Source organism: Phocoena sinus, chromosome 16 (assembly GCF_008692025.1).
Source record: "Phocoena sinus isolate mPhoSin1 chromosome 16, mPhoSin1.pri, whole genome shotgun sequence".
In the NCBI taxonomy this organism is placed as follows: domain Eukaryota; kingdom Metazoa; phylum Chordata; class Mammalia; order Artiodactyla; family Phocoenidae; genus Phocoena; species Phocoena sinus.
In genome coordinates this window covers 66,096,622-66,117,043 of record NC_045778.1, presented here as the reverse complement: position 1 = coordinate 66,117,043, position 20,422 = coordinate 66,096,622, and the positions used below count along the sequence as shown (strand labels likewise).

Here is a 20,422-nt window from a genome sequence, read left to right as displayed (position 1 = left end):
GTCGCCAGCGACGCTACCCAATCAGAGTAAGGTATGGGCGCCTGCTTCCCTCTCTCCGCCCTTTTCCTTTCCTCCGCTCCTCAACGCGCTCTCTCCCGCCCACAGGGCGCCGCTGGCTAGCTGGGCCACAGAGAGAGCCTCCAGCTGGGTAGAGAGACAACTCTCAATCCGAAGTTACTGTTGACGCTAAGGCAGCCATAACTGATAATGGCATCGGGAGTTTCCGGGCCTCCCGTCTCCTGTGTGACGTAGTTTTCCCTTCGCCCAATCTCATAGTTGCCCTGGGCAACAGTTGAGCCGTCTGGGAAGAGAGGCATCTGTAAGTAGGCCCAAAAGAGAACCAAACGTGACCAGACATCCCATGTTAAACAAGTTAATTCCTATTCCGGACTACCTGCCCGGGTTCGGGGATAGAGGGAGCAGGTTTCCTGGCCCTTATTCTGCTGGGACGTCTGGTCACTTACTTAGGCGGACAGGAGTTTAGGGCTCCGGAATCCCCTGTCTTTCCCGGAAGTTGCCTTTGACACTTCTGAATGGGGTCATGGCAGAAGGATGGGAATAGCTTGCGCCCCCCTTGCCCCAGGGAGTACCCATTCTGACAGGAGTGGCGAAGTTAGGTAAGTGTCCCTTGGTCCCGAACCGTGGGTCAGGCCCGAGCAGACCGAACGGCCCCTGGGAGACAAAGCGCAGATGGGGCTAGCCGGACTCAGAGCCGCTTCCGCTGGAAGAAGGTTTTCTTTCCGGGCTGGCCAGGCGGCGGCCCGCCCCCCACCCCCCTCCGCCCCTTTGAGGTTCCCTGTGGGGTGAGGCGGCTCAACCGGCTGCCGTCGCCGCGCGCTGCTGCAAGCTGGGACGGGAGGGGCCTGGGTGTGGCCCCTAACTCCGGCGAAGTGGAGCTCCTGACGACGCCCCCGCAAAGTCTGTTACGTACTTTCACCCCCTGACCTTTGAGGAGGGAGAATTCTGGAGCTTGAGGAAATCATTTTCCATTCCCAGCTATAAAGGAAAAAGATGGTTACCCACCACCGCGGCAACACCTCTAAGTCTTATTTTCGCACTTCCTGTCTTCAGATTCTGAATTTTCTCCCTTTTCTTTGTTTCTCTTCTGGTGGGGGTTTGTAAGCATTGACTGCAGCTCTGGATGAAGGTATACTGCCCTAATCCTGCGTGTCTACGGTTTATTAAACAATGTGAATATTCGTAAAACTATCGTATTAGTTTTATATGGCTCTTTACCAGAATTGTCACATATTATCTCATGTAGTTCCTTCTGTAGGTTTTGAGTCAACAGCTGTGAGTCATCTTGGTAATATCGGTTTGGATGCCTAAAGCTGCGGGAAAAAGGATCAGGAGAACTTTCAGGTAAACTGAAAATTGTTTATATCCAGGCCAGTCAACAACAAGGGTGCACACCTACCTTCTTTGCTTAGTTTCTTTTTGTATCCTTAGTACTCATGCTCCAGCCAAAATGAACTATGTATTCTTTTCTCTAACAAGGTTTATCACTGAAGCACCAACCTTTTGTGATTCTGTATCCATGTCCTAGTTATAATTGGAGGTGTGTTTCCAGATTCTCCCCAGCAGGAAGTAATTTTCTCTGAGCTTACCTAGCACTTTTTGTACCTCTTTTATGACAACCACTATTTTGTATAACAGCTGCTTGTGTTCTTAGCTTCACTACCATATTTACTCCTAAATAGAATGGTTTGTATCAGATTTATCTGCCTGTTAGTTTACCCTGCACATGATATTATTTTGATAAATACTGAAAAATGGAATATATTGGGTGTCTCCTGGATGCCCAAGATGTTGCCAGCAAAGTTTAAGGGAATTTCAGTTTATCAGAAATTCAGCATAGTCCCTGTTACTCAACCTTTTCTTAGGCTTCCACTCTGAAGTCTCTTCAAAATGATTTCTTCCCTCCATATTTTATTAAAGAAATATTCATAGATTAAAAATTTTAAAGAATACAATAAACATTCATGTAGGTTTCACCTAGATCCAACAGTTGTTAACATCGTGCCATATTTATTTCACTCCTTCTCATACACTTTTTGTCACTGAGACATTTGGAAATAGGTTGCAGACACCTATTGTTAAGCAGACATCTCTAAAATTCCCAACATGTATTTCCTAAGAATTATAAAGTTCTCCTGCAAAACATCATTATCACAACTAAGGAAGTTAATGATTCTGTAGTCTTTGAAATTCAATCCAAATGTATGTACATTTTCCCATTTGACCCAAGAATGTCTTTTTTTTTTTTTTTTTTTTTTTTTTTTTTTTTTTTTTTTTTTAATGCGTTACGCGGGCCTCTCACTGTTGTGGCCTCTCCCGCTGCGGAGGACAGGCTCCGGACGCGCAGGCTCAGCGGCCATGGCTCACGGGCCCAGCCGCTCCACGGCACGTGGGATCCTCCCAGACCGGGGCACGAACCCGTGTCCCCTGCATCGGCAGGCGGACTCTCAACCACCGCGCCACCAGGGAAGCCCCAAGAATGTCTTTTATACCTTCTCCTCCTTGCAAAAAAAAAAAACAAAACCAGGATCCAGTCATGGTTTATATATTGTATTTGGGTATTATAACTCTTTGGCCTTAATCTAGAACAGTTCCCCCATCTCTCTTTCCCTTGTGACATTGTCATTTTGAAGTGTTCAGGCCAGGGGTCTTTTTGAATATCTCCTTTTTTCTTATTTCTTGTAAATCAGAAGTTGGTCTGGAGGTGTGATTAGATTCAGTTTAACATTTTTTGCAAGAATACTTCACAGTATTCATACTTTTCCAATCATGATTAAGTCTTCTCAAATGAAGCTACTTTTACCATACCATGAGCTGCTTGTTAAATCCATCCCACTTCTCAACATAACCACCCTTCTATGATATCCTACAAAGAAGAGTTTGGTATTTAATCCTCTTGTCTACGTAGAGTATGAGAGTGCCCTGCAATGACAACATAGACTGTCTACCTTTTAATAAAGTGTTGCTGCTACTTTGCGTACACTTGGAGCTGATGCAATGTAACCTTCAGCAAAGTGTACTGATGTCAGCATAGTTTCATGAGTTTTTAACTCCTGGCACCCCAGGGACAGTTGATGAAAGATGTGTGGGCCCTGCAATTCAAATACAGATGAATCTTGATGTTATCAAAGCAGAGACTGAGGCAACTGCTGGCCATCTGGCCACATCCAATTTCGGCAATGTTATTTTTCTCCCTGAAACTCTTGCAAGTCCTAATTAGTCCTGGTATTTCTGTGATAGGCTTTTGGTAGCATTCATCAGAGCTTATTAAAAATTGCAAAATCAAGATTATACTTAGCACTTAGTACATTAGGTACAGTCTGTGTCCAATGGATAGAGAAGTGTTTGCAGAATTTACTTCATAATCACAAGAGGAAAACTCCCCAGATTGCCAACCTTTTGTATTCCTTCTATCCTAGACTTATATTTGATCATGAAAGATAAGCAGAAGGAAGAAAATGCACTTAAGGGGACAAAAGAAAATGGTCTGGTAGGGCAAAAATTCTTAGATTGATATAGAATGTTTTTAGCCTTCATATTGAAAGTTAAGTAATGCACTCCTTCAGTTACTTCTTTTGTGTAGAAGAAAATTTGCTCATGGTGGGACTATGAAACAGTTTTAAGTTTACTCCAGATTCAAATAAGGCAAAATAATATACCAATTAAGACCACAGATTTTAGAATCAGACCTGGGTTTCAGGAACAGGCACATTCATTAGCTGGTGACTTTGGACAGTTTACTCATTCTGTTTATCATCTATTAAATGGAGCTGTAAAACCTCTTAGAATTGTTGAACAGAATGAGTCAAACACATAAAATGCTTTATTTTAGCATAGTGTATAGTATATGGTCAGTGTATGGTAGTTATTATTAGTAGCTTCTAAAGCAGTCCAATCTGAGTACATTGTAGGCATTAAATATTTACTTATTGAATGAGTGAATGACTTTAAGTTGGTTCTCCAACTTTAATGTGGGGAACTTAATTAAAAATTAGAGATTCTGATTCATGAGTCTGGGGAAGACTCCTGAAGAATCTGTATTTTTAATAATTGTCCAGGGGATTTTGATATAGGTGATCTGAGGTTCAGGCTTTCAGAAATAGTAAAGTATCAAACAATTCTTTATTTCCCCTTCCTTGAATACTATTGAAGTAGGTTTATATCTCTGATGCTGAGAATATAAAAAGTTCTTCAGATAACGTTTTTTTAAAAAGGTTTAACCCTTCTTTAAAGGTTAGTAGCTAACAGTTTTAGAACCACTTTCTAGTACTGAATTTTGAAAAAACAAATTATTAGAAAAAGGTATTCTGCATGAGTAGGATATGTCATTTTCTACTAATTTAACAGTAGTGTCTGCTACTGGAATGTAACAGAACCAATGGCATCATCCAGGTTCACCCAAGAAGAGCAGTTCCTGTTCTTAGGCCTAGGCATGTTTCAGAAGCTAGACACTGCACATATTATTCACATGAATCTGGATTAATTAGCCAAATTGAACATGTTGCAACATTTTTCTACCAGCAGATGCCAGATAGCAAAACAAAACAGAATCTACTCTAGTTTCCAACTACATGACATATGATGTTATTTGGCATCTCTGGTTGAACATTATCAATCCAAATTAAGCAGTCTGCTAGCATGTGGTCAACCACTTGAGTGAGAGTGAGCATTACTAATTTGTATCTGCTGAAAAACACGTTTTTTGGGACTCCCTCTTTCACCTTTTTTCATGTTAGTTTACATTCAGAAATCTAATATGCGTTTGAAAATTCATCTGTCAGTCAACCACACAAGTCTTGCATAAGACAAAAGATAAATTTTTTCATTTTTGTTCCTTCCATTCCTGCCACCCCCATCGACAACCTGCAGCAGGGAGATTGAACTTACTTAAAAGGAATTAATAAATAGTCACAAAAGAAAAATATCCTTTACTGTATTCTACATAAACAAGGTTGCTTCCAGTGCCTCCCTCGGTTCCCAGAGATTGTATTTTCGCTTCTTAATGCCCATTAATGATAAAAGAGGATCGTTTGGCATGTAATATATTGGCGTGGCTCTGTTTTACTGAAGTTGTGAAGTCAGGTGCCTATAGTTGCCGGGCAGGTAATGTTAAGGGAAACAATGGGCAGTGGTGGGGATTGGAGAACTCCCCATGCTCATCTAAATGGGGCATCACTTCCCAGCCCCAGCCAAATTTTGCCATCTGGGGATATGGACCTGGTGTTACCAGATTTGTCAAGAGGAACTAAAATGTGGACTTCATGTGAAATATCCTGATTTTTAAAAATTTTTTTTTTGTTTTGAAATCTCTTGACTTTTAAACATTGGTTTGAATACTTTTTAAACATTAATCAAGCCAGCAAAACATTTAACTGGGTAGCACCAAGGGCTACGAGTTTATGACCTCTGTGTTTCTTGCATAAAAACGCAGTTGGTACTTTGGTTGAAAATTTCAGAATGCTTTAGAAATGTTTCCTTTTTTGCCGTATTTCAGGTGCATTTACTTCTCTAAGTAAGGTAACAAGTCACTTATCGCCTCCATCAAAAATTAAAGATAGAGGGGCTTCCCTGGTGGCACAGTGGTTGAGAGTCTGCCTGCCGATGCAGGGGACACGGGTTCGTGCCCCGGTCCGGGAAGATCCCACATGCCACGGAGTGGCTGGGCCCGTGAGCCATGGCTGCTGAGCCTGCGCGTCCGGAGCCTGTGCTCTGCAACAGGAGAGGCCACAACAGTGAGAGGCCCACATACTGCAAAAAAAAAAAAAAAAATTAAAGATAGACTCTTATGTATACCAAGTGTCTATTTCCTTGATTGCAATTTAAAAGGTTTTTACTCTTTTCCACCAAATTAAAAACTTGTTCACATTTTCTCAACCTTGAATTATATTAGGAAATAAGTTTTCTTTATTATCATATCTTTAATATATTTAAGAAAAATGGGATTTCCCTGGTGGTGCAGTGCTTAAGAATCTGCCTGCCAATGCAGGGGACACGGATTCAAGCCCTGGTCCAGGAAGATCCCACATGCCGTGGAGCAGCTAAGCCCGTGCGCCACAACTACTGAGCCCACGTGCCATAGCTACTGAAGTCTGCACACATCTAGAGCCCATGCTCCACAACAAAAGAAGCCACTGCAGTGAGAAGCCTGCGCACCGCAACGAAGAGTAGCCTCCACTGGTCGCAACTAAAGAAAAGCCGGCGTGCAGCAACGAAGACCCAACGCAGCCCAAAATTAATTAATTAAATTTAAAGAAAAGAAAGAACAATCTGGTAGCCCATGCTCTTTAAAAGTAAATAATTAAGACAGATTTTTAAAGGAAAACATCTTTAAATAGATCATGCTCTTTTGTAGGTACTGTGGTGGTGATGAGGATTCAGAGGGTTTTTAAGTGTGGGAAGGCACTTAACAGGAAATCTACAACAAGTTTTTTATTATAGAGATATGAAAATTAGACATGGAATAATAAATGTCATACTGTATTTCTAAGCACTTTTACATTCACTTTTCATTTGAACCTTGCAACTCAAGACTGGTACTAAACATGTTTTTTATGAGAAAATCAAACCTCCAATTGGTTAGGAAATGTTTTCAATGTCACAAAGCTAATTAGCCAGAGTACAACCCATTTAAAGTATAAATATGGAATATACTGACCCGAAAAAAATGAAAACAAACAAAAATGCCAGTACAAGCTTTTGTTTTAAATCATACATTAGATTATACTGTTGCAGCTTGTTTAAAATACTTGGGATCCTAGAATACTCTGAAGCATTCAATTTCAGAATTTAAAAATGGGGTTTTGTACAATTAGGATAAGCTGGTAAGTTTAGATAAATTAATGGAGGAGAAAAAATGATGAAAAGCTAATGGTGGACTAGAAGTGGTAGGCACACCACTTGACCCACAGAATGGCTCTTTTGGGGCTCCTATCAAAGATCAAATATTAGACTAAGGAGACTTTAGTATGACCTAGGAGGAGAGTTTTTAAAACATCCAAATCCTGGCCTGAGCATTTTTAGAAGCTAAGACTTGGCTTTGGCATCCACAGTATGTTTCCATTTTGATATTTCTGATCCATATGTATATGTTTTGAGTTACCAGGAATGGAATTTGGATTTGAGTAATCTATTCCTCTTCTCTGTCTGCCCCCATCTGACTGTAGTCTACATTTTCCAGCTGGCTAGATGAAAATAGAGTACAATTTAAAGCTAACAGTCCTGTTTAGCTATTTAACCCATGATCTTGGTCTCAACAGTATGTTCTCATATAAGCTAATCTATGAAAAATATGCAAAACTTGTAAGCTTTTCAAGTGTTGCTTATTGCTGATTAAGCTTGAGATCTGACATTTCCAGTGGCAGCATCTTTTAAAAATAAGACTAATGCTATAAAACAAAACCCACAGACAAAAAGCAGTATTTTTTCCTACTAAGAGTTTTTTTTAGCCATTAACTTTATTCTTTATGCTCAGTAATTATATTATTGATGTGTAATTTATTTTTATTGATTTTCACTAATAATTGGAATAACTCAATCCAAAATATTTTAAGTTTTCATTTAAATTTATAAACATTTTTGTGGCAGAGAAGTATGGTAGGATAATTACTAAAATATGTTCAAGCATGAAAACATACATTAAAATAAAATTAAGTGGAGTGGAAATAGAGATGTAGGGAGAAAAAAAGATACAAAATTTCTGACTTATAAAAGAGTTCTTGGGACTTCCCTGGTGGCACAGTGGATAAGAATCCGCCTGCCAGTGCAGGGGACACAGGATCGAGCCGTGGTCTGGGAAGATCCCACGTGCCGCAAAGCAGCTAAACCCATGCGCCACAACTACTGAGCCTGCGCTCCAGAGCCCGCAAGCCACAACTACTGAAGCCTGCACGCCAAGAGCCCGTGGTCCGCAACAAGAGAAGCCACCGCAATGAGAAGCCCCAGCACCGCAATGAAGAGTAGCCCCCGCTCACCGCAACTAGAGAAAGCTCACGCGCAGCAACGAAGACCCAACACAGCCAGAAAAATAAAATTAAATCTTAAAAAAAAAATTTTTTTAAGTTCTTCATTTTTTATTAATGTATGATGGTAGCTATCAGATTGCTATGATATTTTGATTATATATATATTTTTAAGGATTAATATGTTATTTTTAAATATGCTGGAAATTTTATCCTTTGTAACTAAACTTATAACAAATTTATATGTCTATCTAGAAATGTGTAAAAGGTGACCTAATTTCTCTGCCTAGTTTTTTCAAAAGGGTTGTACAAGGATAAAATTTGAGGACTACTGAACACATTCTTAAGGTTCAGAAGGACACACTAGTGCTCTTGTCCAGTCCCACACCCATAATTTAATTTGGTTGTCAAAGTACATCTAGTTTGGTTATCAAACTAAATCTCCCCAGAGATTTCTAACTTGTCCAAGTTGTATGACTAATTTATGTTATCAACATGTGTATGATTGACTTAAAGTACTAATCCTGCCTAGACATAAATGCTTTTCAACTCTCACGCCAACAACTTAGTAAAATTTTTCATGACAAAGATTTGGTTTCCCTCTGGGTTCTTTTGTGTTAATTTTAGACATCTAACTCAAATGCTACAACAGGTTTGGTTCCTTTATCATGATTTTGAAACACATTATCCGTCAAAACCATTATCTCTGGGAGAAATTACAAACTAAAGAAACTGGGGGGAAGGGAAACAGCAGATTATTTTCTAATTACCCAGACTAAAAGCTTCAAAAAGTGACTAATTGACACTGCATTCTCTAAGCATTAAAAGTTTGGGTTCTATTACTGTAGGAATTTTCTTTTACTTTTTTTTTTTTGCGGTACGCGGGCCTCTCACTGTTGTGGCCTCTCCCGTTGCGGAGCACAGGCTCCGGACGCGCAGGCTCAGCGGCCAAGGCTCACGGGCCCAGCCACTCCGCGGCACGTGGGATCCTCTCGGACCGGGGCACGAACCCGTGTCCCCTGCATCGGCAGGCGGACCGTCAACCACTGCGCCACCAGGAAAGCCCCATTTTACTTTTGCAATTTAATGTTTTCTCTTAAAATATGGCTTGCCCATCTGTATCATTTTAAAACCTGGCATAGTACTCCATGGTATGGTGGTTCCGTGATTTATTTGACCTGTGACATGTGCCTGAATGCAGTGCCCTAATGAACATTCTTATTATATCTTTACACACTCATGCTTTGTTTCTTTAGTGAGCATTACTAGTAGAAGGTTTGGGTCAAAGAAAATGTGCATATTTAGTTTTAGTAGATACTACAAAATATTAAAAGATACTATAAATTATCCCTCTAAAAAAGCTGTACCAACAAACCTGCCCACCAATAGAGAGTGTCCATTACCCTATACATTCCCTAACTGAATACTAGGCTTCTGATTTTCTTGCAATCTCAAAAGATACAACACACACACCAAAATGAGACCACAATGATTTTCACTTTCTTAATGAAGCTATAATGATTTTCCTGTTCAAATTGTAACCACCACAACACCCAGCCCTCCTAAATCCCCTTAAACTGTTTTATTTTCTATAACACTTACTACCATTATGTTATTTGTTTCTCTCCCCATACTCTAGACTGTAAGCTCTGAAAGAGCAAACATTTTTTTCTCTTTTGTTCACTAATGAATGGTGCCTGGCACATGGTAGACACTCACATATTTATTGAATTGAATGATGTGGCACTTGAATAATACACATGAATTTCATCCCTAGCTGATATATTTCTTCTTTGGCCCATCTATCCCTGGTGGTACACACATATTACCTTACCAATTAGAAAGTACCCTTAGGGGTAGCCACAACTCCTTAGGGTGCATCACACCAGGCAAAACACCCATGCTTGGCTATTAGCAGATACCCTGGAGAAGAATATAAATGCTCCTTCCTACGCTGGGCTCCCTGGGCAGTTGATTATCAAGACAGTGTAGCCTTGGCAGTGCTGGGCATCCAACCACCACCTTGCTTATTTTAGCCCTCCCTTCCTGTTCCTCTCCTGCCAATGCCTAGGGGGGCCTAGGAACAAGAATCAACCCAAGCAAAGTAGACACTCCACCCAGGCAAGTGACAGCACTGATCTTCCCCACACCAGGCCCAACCCACTCCCTACAAGGCCTTTGGCTCCACACCCTTTCCAGTAACAATGGAAGCTTACTCAGAGAATTAAGGTTTGGTAGGCTTGTTTTCCGCAAGCCAGATTTTGGATGTGAAAGAGGTATAAAGAAGAGAGAGCAAAAGATAGTGATTAAATTCTGAGTAACTAGAGTTGCTACTCTAAAACAGCTAAGATTTAAGTATTTGTTCATCATTTTATCATTTTGGTGATTAAAAATTTGGTGATATAAAAACCCTTAGGGCTTTCCTGGTGGCGCAGTGGTTGAAAGTCCGCCTGCCGATGCAGGGGACACGGGTTTGTGCCCCGGTCCGGGAAGATCCCACATGCCGCAGAGCGGCTGGGCCCATGAGCCATGGCCGCTGAGCCTGCGCGTCCGGAGCCTGTGCTCCGCAACGGGAGAGGCCACAACAGTGAGAGGCCTGCGTACCGCAAAAAAAAAAAAAACCCTTAGATGCTATGCATTTCTCTCACATTCATCAACATTTATAATGTCTATCCTCCCTTTCAGTAGCGTATCATGTCAGATTTGTACCAAATAAGGGCCTAATGAATATTTTCATTGTGTTATCCTTAATGGAGAGGCTAAGTATTGTTTGTTATAGTTGTATTCAGGCTACTCAGAGATCTGCAATATTACTAACCTTCAACAACAACAAAAAAAAGAATGATCACTAGTTACCACTGGCAGGCCTAAGTAACAAGAAGGAAAGAATGTGTCAGAAGGAGAAGCTGTGCATTCTGAGTAAATTGTATATTGCATTTATCTCAGATTCTAGGTAGTGATGAGTTGCTTTATTCCTGGTCCATTCCCTACTTCATCTTCATTCCCAGAGAGAGCAGTATAGGGGTAAGTTTCAGTGACAGTTGTGGAAAGCAGATAGAGCTTCCTCAGGAACTTTAGATCTTCCAGAATAGGAATTTGAACAAGAAGGGGAAGAGGCTTGGTGGATGGGGAGTATGAAGCTTTTTTTAGGAATGTCAAAGTAGAGGTAATGGGAATAACTAAGACCAGAAGCAGCTTCACTTGATTATAACTAATTTGCAGTGGGTGGTAAAGGCAGGCACCAAGCCAGCATCACCACATTATAAATAATCTTTCTTCTGTGGTGGTGATGTTGTGAAAGATATACAGTGAGTTGCATCAGTATGGCGAAATATCACAAAATGGGTGGGACTGTCTAGAGTAGCATCTGTGTTTGGAAAGGGGTCATGCTACAAGTTACAGTCCAGAACACCTTGAATATATATAACATGGCATAAACTGGGATGTAACACTGGGAACGGTTGTCATCAGCCAGAGATGACATATATGCTGGGATATTCATAACAAAATACTCACGTGAGGGTATTCACTGATGCTTCACCACAGAGTATCTCTGTATTAGAGGAAAATAATAAACTGAGAGCACACCTCACTTCTGGTATTCAAGAGCCAATATCACCTGTTTGTGTTGCTTCCTTACAGATTGCAGCTGTGTAGCCAGTAACTGATCCTTAAGATGCTTTTTGTCATTATAGCAAAGGAATTAAAGTAGAAACTGGCTGTTAGTTACTGAAGGAAGTGGGGATGTTAGGCAGTATTTACATACTACCTCCTCCTTTCCCTAACAGTCTGCCTTACCCCACCTTCCAAATGGTCATGTCTTTTACATCACCCACCATTCAGGGGAGATGCTATCAGCTGCACATAAATCCCTTTGGTTTTCCTCAGCTGGATAGATAACTATTGGATAATTTACCTTTGCCTGAAAAACTTAAGCCCAATTTTCACTAGGAGGGGAAAAATTTAGAACATGCAGCCTTCCAATTACCACCACCACTTATGAATGAAAGTTGACAAGATCTGCATGCTTATATGAACTATCTCAACTTTGTTTCAATGAAAAGACTCACAGGTAATTAATGGGAAAATTATGCAAGGATAGGATAGTTCATTTTCTATAGGAATTGTGATTTTCTTAAACTACAATGGAAATATCTATCTCAAGCAATATGCTTTGGGAATTCATTCTTGAATAGTACTAATAATTGTTTTCTCATTGAAGGAAGAAACTATCCAACAATTCAGATATGGCAGAAATGAAGTCAATGTTCCGGGAAGTTCTTCCAAAACAAGGTATCTAAGTTACAAATACTTAGGTCATAGAATATTGTAGGAACCTAAAAACTAATAGGCAGTGTCATGTAGCAGGCTCAATAGCTAAATAGCTGAAACTATTTTGTGTTCTATACACACATACTCTCCACCTTTACTATGCTTCTGTCATGAGTAGGTTGTAAAGGAGTAATCCATTGCCTCCCCGCCCCCACTAGTAAAAGGATGTAAAATGACGGTTGGATTGTTTCTTAAATGTAGAAATTCTGTTACACTCAAGATTGCAGATTACAATAAGGAATTTCCAGTGGAAAAAAATAGCACCATAATTTACCATGATACTAAATAAGGTCTGAAAATGGGGGAAAAGAAACCTAAATCAAACAATGTAGCAAAAGCTGAATTACAATTACATTCAGTAATTTGAGTATTCATGTTAATACCATACTTTACTACATATTTGTTGTTGTTGTATTTCCATTTCTTTTTTTTACTGAAGTATAGTTGATTTACAGTGTTGTGTTACAGGTGTATCGCAAAGTGACTCAGTTATACATACATGTATATCTACTTTTTTTCAGATTCTTTTCCCTTATAGGTTATTACAAAATATTTAGTATAGTTCCCTGTGTTATACAGTAGGTCCTTGGTGTTTATTTTATATATAGTAGTGTGTCTATGTTTATTCCAAACTTCTAAGTTATCCCTCCCACACCTTTCCCCTTTGGTGACCATAAGTTTGTTTTCTGTGTCTGTGGGTCTATTTCCGTTTTGTATGTAAGTTTATTTGTATCATGATTTTTAGATTTCACATATAAGCAATATCATATGATATTTGTCTTTCTCTGTCTGACTTACTTCACTTAGTATGAAAGTATCTAGGTCCATCCATATTGCTGCAAATGGCATTATTTCATTCGTTTTTATGGTTGACTAATATTCCATTGTGTGTGTGTGCATGTATGTGTGTGTATATATATACACACATATATATATACACATATATACACACACACACACACACACATATATATACCACATCTTTATCCATTCACCTGTCAGTGTACATTTAGTTTGCTTCCATGTTCTTGGCTATTGTAAATAGTGCTGCAGTGAACATTGGGGTGCATGTATCTTTTCAAATTATGGTTTTCTTCAGATATATGTCCAGGAGTGGGATTGCAGGATCATATGGTAGCTCTATTTTTAGTTTTTTAAGGAAACTCCATGCTGCTCTCCATAGTGGCTGTACCAATTTACATTCCCACTGTAGGAGGGTTCCTTTTTCTCGACACCCTCTCCAGCATTTATTATTTGTAGACTTTTTGATGATGGCCATTCTGAACAGTGTGAGGTGATACCTCATTATAGTTTTGATTTGCATTTCTCTAATATTAGTGAAGTTGATCATTTTTTCATGTGTCTATTGGCCATCCGTATGTCTTTGGAGAAATGTCTGTTCAGATCTTTTGCCCATTTTTTGATTGGGTTGTTTGTTTTTTTGATATTGAGTTGTATTAGGTATTTGTATATTTTGACGATTAATCCCTTGTCAGTCTCATCACTTGCAAACATTTTCTCCCATTCTGTAGGTTGTCTTTTTGTTTAGTTTATGGTTCCCTTTGCTGTGCAAAAGCCTTTAATTAGGTCCCATTTGTTTATTTTTGTTTTTATTTACATTACTCTAGGAGACAGGTCCAAAAAGATATTGCTGCAATTTATGTCAAAGACTGTTCTGCCTATGTTTTCCTCTAGGAGTTTTATAGAATCAGGTCTTACATTTAGATCTTTAATCCATTTTATTTTTCTGTGTGGTGTTAGAGAATGTTCTAATTTCATTCTTTTACATGTAGCTGTCTAGTTTTCCCAGCACCACTTACTGAAGAGAGTGTCTTTTCTCCGTTGTATATTCTTGACTCCTTTGTCATAGATTAATTGACCATAGGTGAGTGGGTTTGTTTCTGGGCTTTCTATCCTGTTCCATTGATCTGTATGTCTGGTTTTGTGCCATACCATACTGTTTTGATTACTGTAGCTTTGTCATATAGTCTGATGTCAGGGAACCTGATTCCTCCAGCTCCATTTTTCTTTCTCAAGATTGCTTTTGGCTATTCAGGGTCTTTTGTGTTTACATACAAATTTTTAAATTTTTTGTTCTAGTTCTGTGAAAAATGCCATTGCTAATTTGATAGGGATTGCCTTGACTCTGTAGATGGGCTTGCATAATATAGTGATTTTGACAATAATGACTCTCCTAATCCAAGAACATGGTATATCTTTCCATCTGTTTGTGTCATCTTTGATTTCTTTCATCCCTGTCTTATAGTTTTCAGAGTTAGGTCTTTTGCCTCCCTAGATGGGTTTATTTTCCTAGGTATTTTATTCTTTTTGATGTGATGGTAAATTGGATTTCCTTATTTCCTCTTTCTGATCTTTCATTGTTAGTGTATAGAAATGCAACAAATTTCTGTGTATTAATTTTGTATCCTGTGACTTTACTGAATTCATTGATGAGCTCTAGTATTTTTCTGGTAGTGTCTTTAGGATTTCCTATGTATAGTATCATGTCATCTGCAAACTGTGACAGCTTTGCTTCTGCCTTTCCAATTTGGATTCCTTTTATTTCTTTTTCTTCCCTGATGGCTGTGACTAGGACTTCCAAAACTATGTTGAATAAAAGTGGCAAGATTGGGCATCCTTGTCTTGTACCTGACCTTAGAGGAATGCTTTCAGCTTTTCACCGTTGAGTATGTTAGCTGTGGGTTTGTCATATATGGCCTTTATTATGTTGAGGTATGTTCCCTCTATGCCCAATTCCTGGAGAGTTTTTTTTTTTATCATAAATGGATGTTGAATTTTATCAGAAGCTTTTTCTGCATCTATTGAGATGATCGTGTGGCTTTTATTCTTCAATTTGTTGATGTGGTATATGGCACTGATTTGCAGATATTGAAAACGCCTTGCTTCCCTAGGATGAATCCCACTTGATCATGGTGTATGATCCTTTTAATATATTGTTGGATTCAGTTTGTTAGTATTTTGCTGAGGATTTTTGCATCTTGCTCATCAGTGATACTGGCCTGTAATTGTCCTTCTTTGTGGTATCTTTGTGATACCTGTGGTTTTGGTATCAGGGTGATGGTGGCCTCATAGAAGGAGTTTGGAAGTGTTCCTTCCTCTGCAATTTTTTGGAATAGTTTCAGGACAGGTGCTAACTCTTCTCTGAATGTTTGGTAGAATTCACCTGTGAAGCCATCTGGTCCTGGACTTTTTTATGGGGTATTTTAATCACAGATTCAATTTCAGTGCTTATAATTGGTCTGTTCATATTTTCTATTGCTTCCTGGTTGTCTTGGGAGATTGTACTTTTCTAAAAATGTCCATTTCCTCTAGGTTGTCCATTTGATTGGCATATAGCTGCTTGTAACTTCTCCTTTTTCTAGTTTTACTGATTTGGGCCCTCTCCCTTTTTCTTGATGAGTCTGGCTAAAGGTTTATCAATTTCATGTATCTTTTCAGAGAACCAGCTTTTAGTCTCATTAATCTTTTCTATTGTTTTTGTTAACGTCCCAAGCAAGATGTTAGCCTTCAGATGAGTACTCTTGTATATGTTTGCCACCTGAGAACCACAGTCACCTCACACCTCCCCAGCAGACCCTCCAAGACCAGCAGGTCCATTTTGCCCACGCTCCTATCAAGTCACTGCACTTTTGCCCTGGGTCCCAGGGCACACAATACCTGGTATGTGTGTTCCAAGAGTGGAGAGTCTGCTTCCCCCAGTCCTGTGGAGCTCCTGCATTCAGGCGCTACTGACCTTCTAAGCCAAATGCCCTGAGGGCTCCCCTCCTGATGCCAGACCCCCGGGGTTGGGAGCCTGACATGGGGCTCAGAACTCTCAATCCTGTGGGAGAACTTCTGCAACGTAACTGTCCTCTGGTTTGTGGGTTACCCACCCTGGGTGGTATGGGATATGATTCTATTGCGAGTGTGCCCCTCCTGCCATCTCACTGGGTTTCTGCCTTATGTCTTTGGATGTATCTTTTTTGATAGGTTTCAGTCTTTTTTACCGACGGTTGTTCAGCATTGTGATTTTGGTGTGCTCACAAGAGGGGGTGAGCTCAAGGTCCTTTTACTGTGCCATCCTGTTGTTCCTCTTATTTCTATGTACATTGTATTTCCCCCCAATTTTTTTTTGAGATTAAACGTTTGACACAAAAAGTTGTCTCGTTGTAGCTTAGGATCTTAAAAAATTCAATACCTTATGAACTTCCTAGTATTAAATGTTGCTTTTATATTGAAGATATGCTGTAGGGTAAATGTTGCTTTTATATTTTTATACTGAAGATACACTGTGGGGGGAACTATGAGAACAAGAGATTTTTCAACGTCAATGGATTAAGTTTTTACACCTTAATTCTAGCTGCAAATCCAAACCACCAAACAGCTGTGTTATCTCACTCCTTCTTTCTTTTTAACTTTAGGGCAGTTGTCTGTAGAAGATATAACCACAATGGTGCTGTGTAAACCCAAGCTTTTACCCCTAAAATCTCTGACTCTGGAAAAACTGGAGAAAATGCAGCAAGCAGCACAGGATACAATTCGCCAACAGGAAATGGCAGAAAAGGAACCACCGCAAATAAGTCACTGAATGATAACTTAGCACTTCTGCAGAACACCCTACACCTTCCTTATTATTAACAATAGCTAGAAAATAACCTGCATCTGTATGCTGAAAGCAGTATGTATTAATAAAACAGATTTTATTCCCATAATATAAAAATAACCAAGATTAATAAAACTTGGATTGTGAATTTAAACACTCCGATTTGGGGCTTCCCTGGTGGTGCAGTGATTAGGAATCTGCCTGCCAGCGCAGGGGACATGGGTTCGTGTCCCGGTCTGAGAAGATCCCACATGCCACGGAGCGGCTAGGCCCGTAAGCCACAACTACTGAGCCTGCGCGTCTGGAGCTTGTGCTCCACAACGGGAGAGGCCGCGACAGTGAGAGGCCTGCACACCACGATGAAGAGTGGGCCCCGCTCACCGCAACTGGAGAAAGCCCTCGCACAGAAACGAAGACCCAACACAGCCAAAAACAAATATAAAATAATTAAAACAAAAAACACTCCAGTTTGTACTGAACAGAAGCAATTTTAAAACTTTGAACCCAGATTTTGGTTTTTTTTTAACCCAAGTTTTTAGAACTGCCAATTATTGTCCACCATTCCCATCAATTTTCTAGATAACATTCTTAGGCACAAGTGAGTAAATGCACCTTTTATAGTCAGAGAATCCTGTAAATGTTTATTAAAAACTGAATTTGAAGCATTTTGTGTCATGACACATTTAAGGCTATCTTGCCTGACCAACTGATACTACTAGTAATGACAAAACTGTATTTCTTAAATTTAATTTTTAAGAAACCCTCACCTATCCAGTAGTTACCTAAGCTTTTAATTATACTGATTTTACGGACTTACCTGGCCACCTTAGTCTTCCAGGTGTCAAACACAATTTTAAAACCCTAAAAATGGAAATTAATATGGACTTGAAAGAGCCCATGAAGTAAATATGAACATAAAATTGGAAGTTTTCGTTCTAAAAGACTGTAGCTAAACCTGTAATGGGTATGTTCTAAGAATACCTCTGTGAATTCTCAATGTAATTCTCGGTTGGTTTGCTGCAGTCAGTATCAGACAATTTAAATTAGTATGGACCTTGAGACCTTGCTGAGTGTTTAGGCTTGGCAAAAGAGGTCAGAAATGTGATCATTCTTTAGATAACTTATTTATTGGTAACTATTTTCTCAGACACTGGGTAAATGTAAAACTATGAGTCTTTGAAGAATAATTTTTTGTAACACAAGCATTACTTGGTAATAGAACTTAAGAATTATGAAAGGTATATATGTTTTAGAAATTTCATTAAGCTCTAGATAAGATCAAAAACAGGTAAGTGTGCAAGTATTTCCCACCAAGTATAATATTAAAATAATTCATTTACTACTGTACTCTTGTTTTAAAAGTTTGCTAGGAGCAAAGTTTAAAATTCACTAGGTTCAAACACGCTCTTTTATATGATTTAAAATTTGTTGTGTGAAATACGTTTTTTGAAAGCCCTAAAATAAAGGTACTCCCAATAAAGAATCAACACTGCTTCACATGTTTTATTTTGTCATACATTCTTCTAGAACTGGGTTCATTCGTCCAGTTTTGTAGAAAAATAGATGTTCCAGCCACCATTTACTTAACTGTCTAGTCTTTAAGACTGAGCAATGTTCCCTGGAAAGATGAATAAGTCTCATAACTAAGTCATTTTTAAAAAATTCTTTAAGACAAAGAAAGAACTTTTTTTTTTTTACTCCCAAAGCACAGTATTTCAACAGCAGCAGCCAACATGGGGTTTTAGCAGCTTAACTTTACCCCCTAAATAAAGCTTTGTATAAACCAGTGATTTTACTACAAAAACACTGTCCTTGAAAGAAAGGAGTGGCAGTCAGACATCAATGCAAAACTTGGAATGATTATGTCATAAACATGGCACTTAAAAAAGGTAGCTTATGAGAATATCCCACTTAAGAAGTGGTTACTTTTCTGTCCCTCCTTTACACGCTCAAAAAAAAAAAAAAAGAAAAAGAAAAAACACTTACTTTAAAAATTTCCCTTAAATGTAAGTTTACAAAATTTCAAAAATGCCTTGTACCCAAAACAAGTGCTAAAAAAAAAAAAACCAAAAAACTGTGCTAACAACTCTTACAATTCAGATATATATATTTTTTATAACATCTAAGACTGCAAGAGTTCTTATATTCAGTAGCTCTCTGGTTTAAGACGACCTCCATCTCCTTCACTTACAAAACGTTTTCTGCCCCTGCAATGAAAAGAACACAAACATGAAAACAGATACAAATTCTGACTACAGTCAACTAAAAGAATTTAAAACTTCATCTTTTTTGGTTATTCATTAATTTCCAAAGCAATCCACAGATTCAGTGCAATCCCTATCAATTACCAATGGCATTTTTCACAGAACTAGAACAAAAAATTTCACAATTTGTATGGAAACACAAAAGACCCCGAATAGCCAAAGCAATCTTTAGAAACAGAGCTGGAGGAATCAGGCTCCCGGACTTCAAACTATACTACAAAGCTACAGTAATCAAGACAGTATGGTACTGGCACAAAAACAGAAATATAAATCAATGGAACAGGATAGAAAGCCCTGAGATAAACCCATGCACATATGGTCACCTTATCTTTGATAAAGGAGACAAGAATATACAATGGAGAAAAGACAGCCTCTTCAGTAAGGGGTGCTGGGAAAACTGGACAGCTACATGTGAAAGAATGAAATTAGAACACTCCCTAACACCATACACAAAAATAAACTCAAAATGGATTAAAGACCTAAATGTAAGGCCAGACACTATCAAACTCTTAGAGGAAAACATAGGCAGAACACTCTATGACATAAATCACAGCAAGATCCTTTTTGACCCACCTAGAGAAATGGAAATAAAAACAAAAATAAACAAATGGGACCTAATTAAACTTAAAGATTTTGCATCGCAAAGGAAACTATAAACAAGACCAAAAGACAACCCTCAGAATGGGAGAAAATATTTGCAAATGAAGCAACTGACAAAGGATTAATCTCCAAAATTTAAAAGCAGCTCATGCAGTTCAATATCAAAAAAACAAACAACCCAATCCAAAAATGGGCAGAAGACCTAAATAGACATTTCTCCAAAGAAGATACACAGATTGCCAACAAACACATGAAAGAATGCTCAACATCATTAATCGTTAGAGAAATGCAAATCAAAACTACAATGAGATACCATCTCACACCAGTCAGAATGGCCATCATCAAAAAATCTACAAACAATAAATGCTGGAGAGGGTGTGGAGAAAAGGGAACACTCTTGCACTATTGGTGGGAATGTAAATTGATACAGCCACTATGGACAGCAGTACGGAGGTTCCTTAAAAAACTACAAATAGAACTACCATATGACCCAGCAATCCCACTACTGGGCATATAACCTGAGAAGACCATAATTCGAAAAGAGTCATGTACCACAATGTTCACTGCAGCTCTATTCACAATAGCCAGGACATGGAAGCAACTCAAGTGTCCATCAACAGATGAATGGATAAAGAAGATGTGGCACA

At 38.9% G+C, this 20,422-nt stretch overlaps 2 protein-coding genes across 8 annotated transcripts in view; one reads left to right on the top strand and one right to left on the bottom strand.

Moving 5' to 3' along the window:
- The first annotated feature begins 142 nt into the window (after positions 1 to 142).
- BBIP1 (BBSome interacting protein 1) lies at positions 143 to 17,007 on the top strand. Of its 4 annotated transcripts, none has more exons than XM_032609281.1 (4): positions 143 to 319; positions 1,265 to 1,362; positions 12,199 to 12,269; positions 16,730 to 17,007. In XM_032609281.1, exons 2-4 carry the CDS (start codon positions 1,322 to 1,324, stop codon positions 16,894 to 16,896), a joined length of 279 nt encoding a protein of 92 aa, XP_032465172.1. In that variant the 5' UTR covers positions 143 to 319; positions 1,265 to 1,321; the 3' UTR covers positions 16,897 to 17,007. The 4 variants fall into 4 exon arrangements, with proteins under 4 accessions (XP_032465172.1, XP_032465173.1, XP_032465171.1 ...); XM_032609282.1 differs by lacking the exon at positions 143 to 319 and adding an exon at positions 338 to 617; XM_032609280.1 differs by lacking the exon at positions 143 to 319 and adding an exon at positions 675 to 1,147.
- Positions 17,008 to 18,387: 1,380 nt separating this feature from the next.
- PDCD4 (programmed cell death 4) overlaps positions 18,388 to 20,422 on the bottom strand; it is a 32,472-nt gene continuing 30,437 nt past the window's right edge. For all 4 annotated transcript variants that reach the window (XM_032608873.1, XM_032608874.1, XM_032608876.1 and 1 more), the window contains one exon: positions 18,388 to 19,118. In XM_032608873.1, coding sequence (XP_032464764.1) covers positions 19,058 to 19,118 — 61 coding nt within the window. In that variant the 3' untranslated portion in view covers positions 18,388 to 19,057. The remainder of the gene's footprint in view (positions 19,119 to 20,422) is intronic.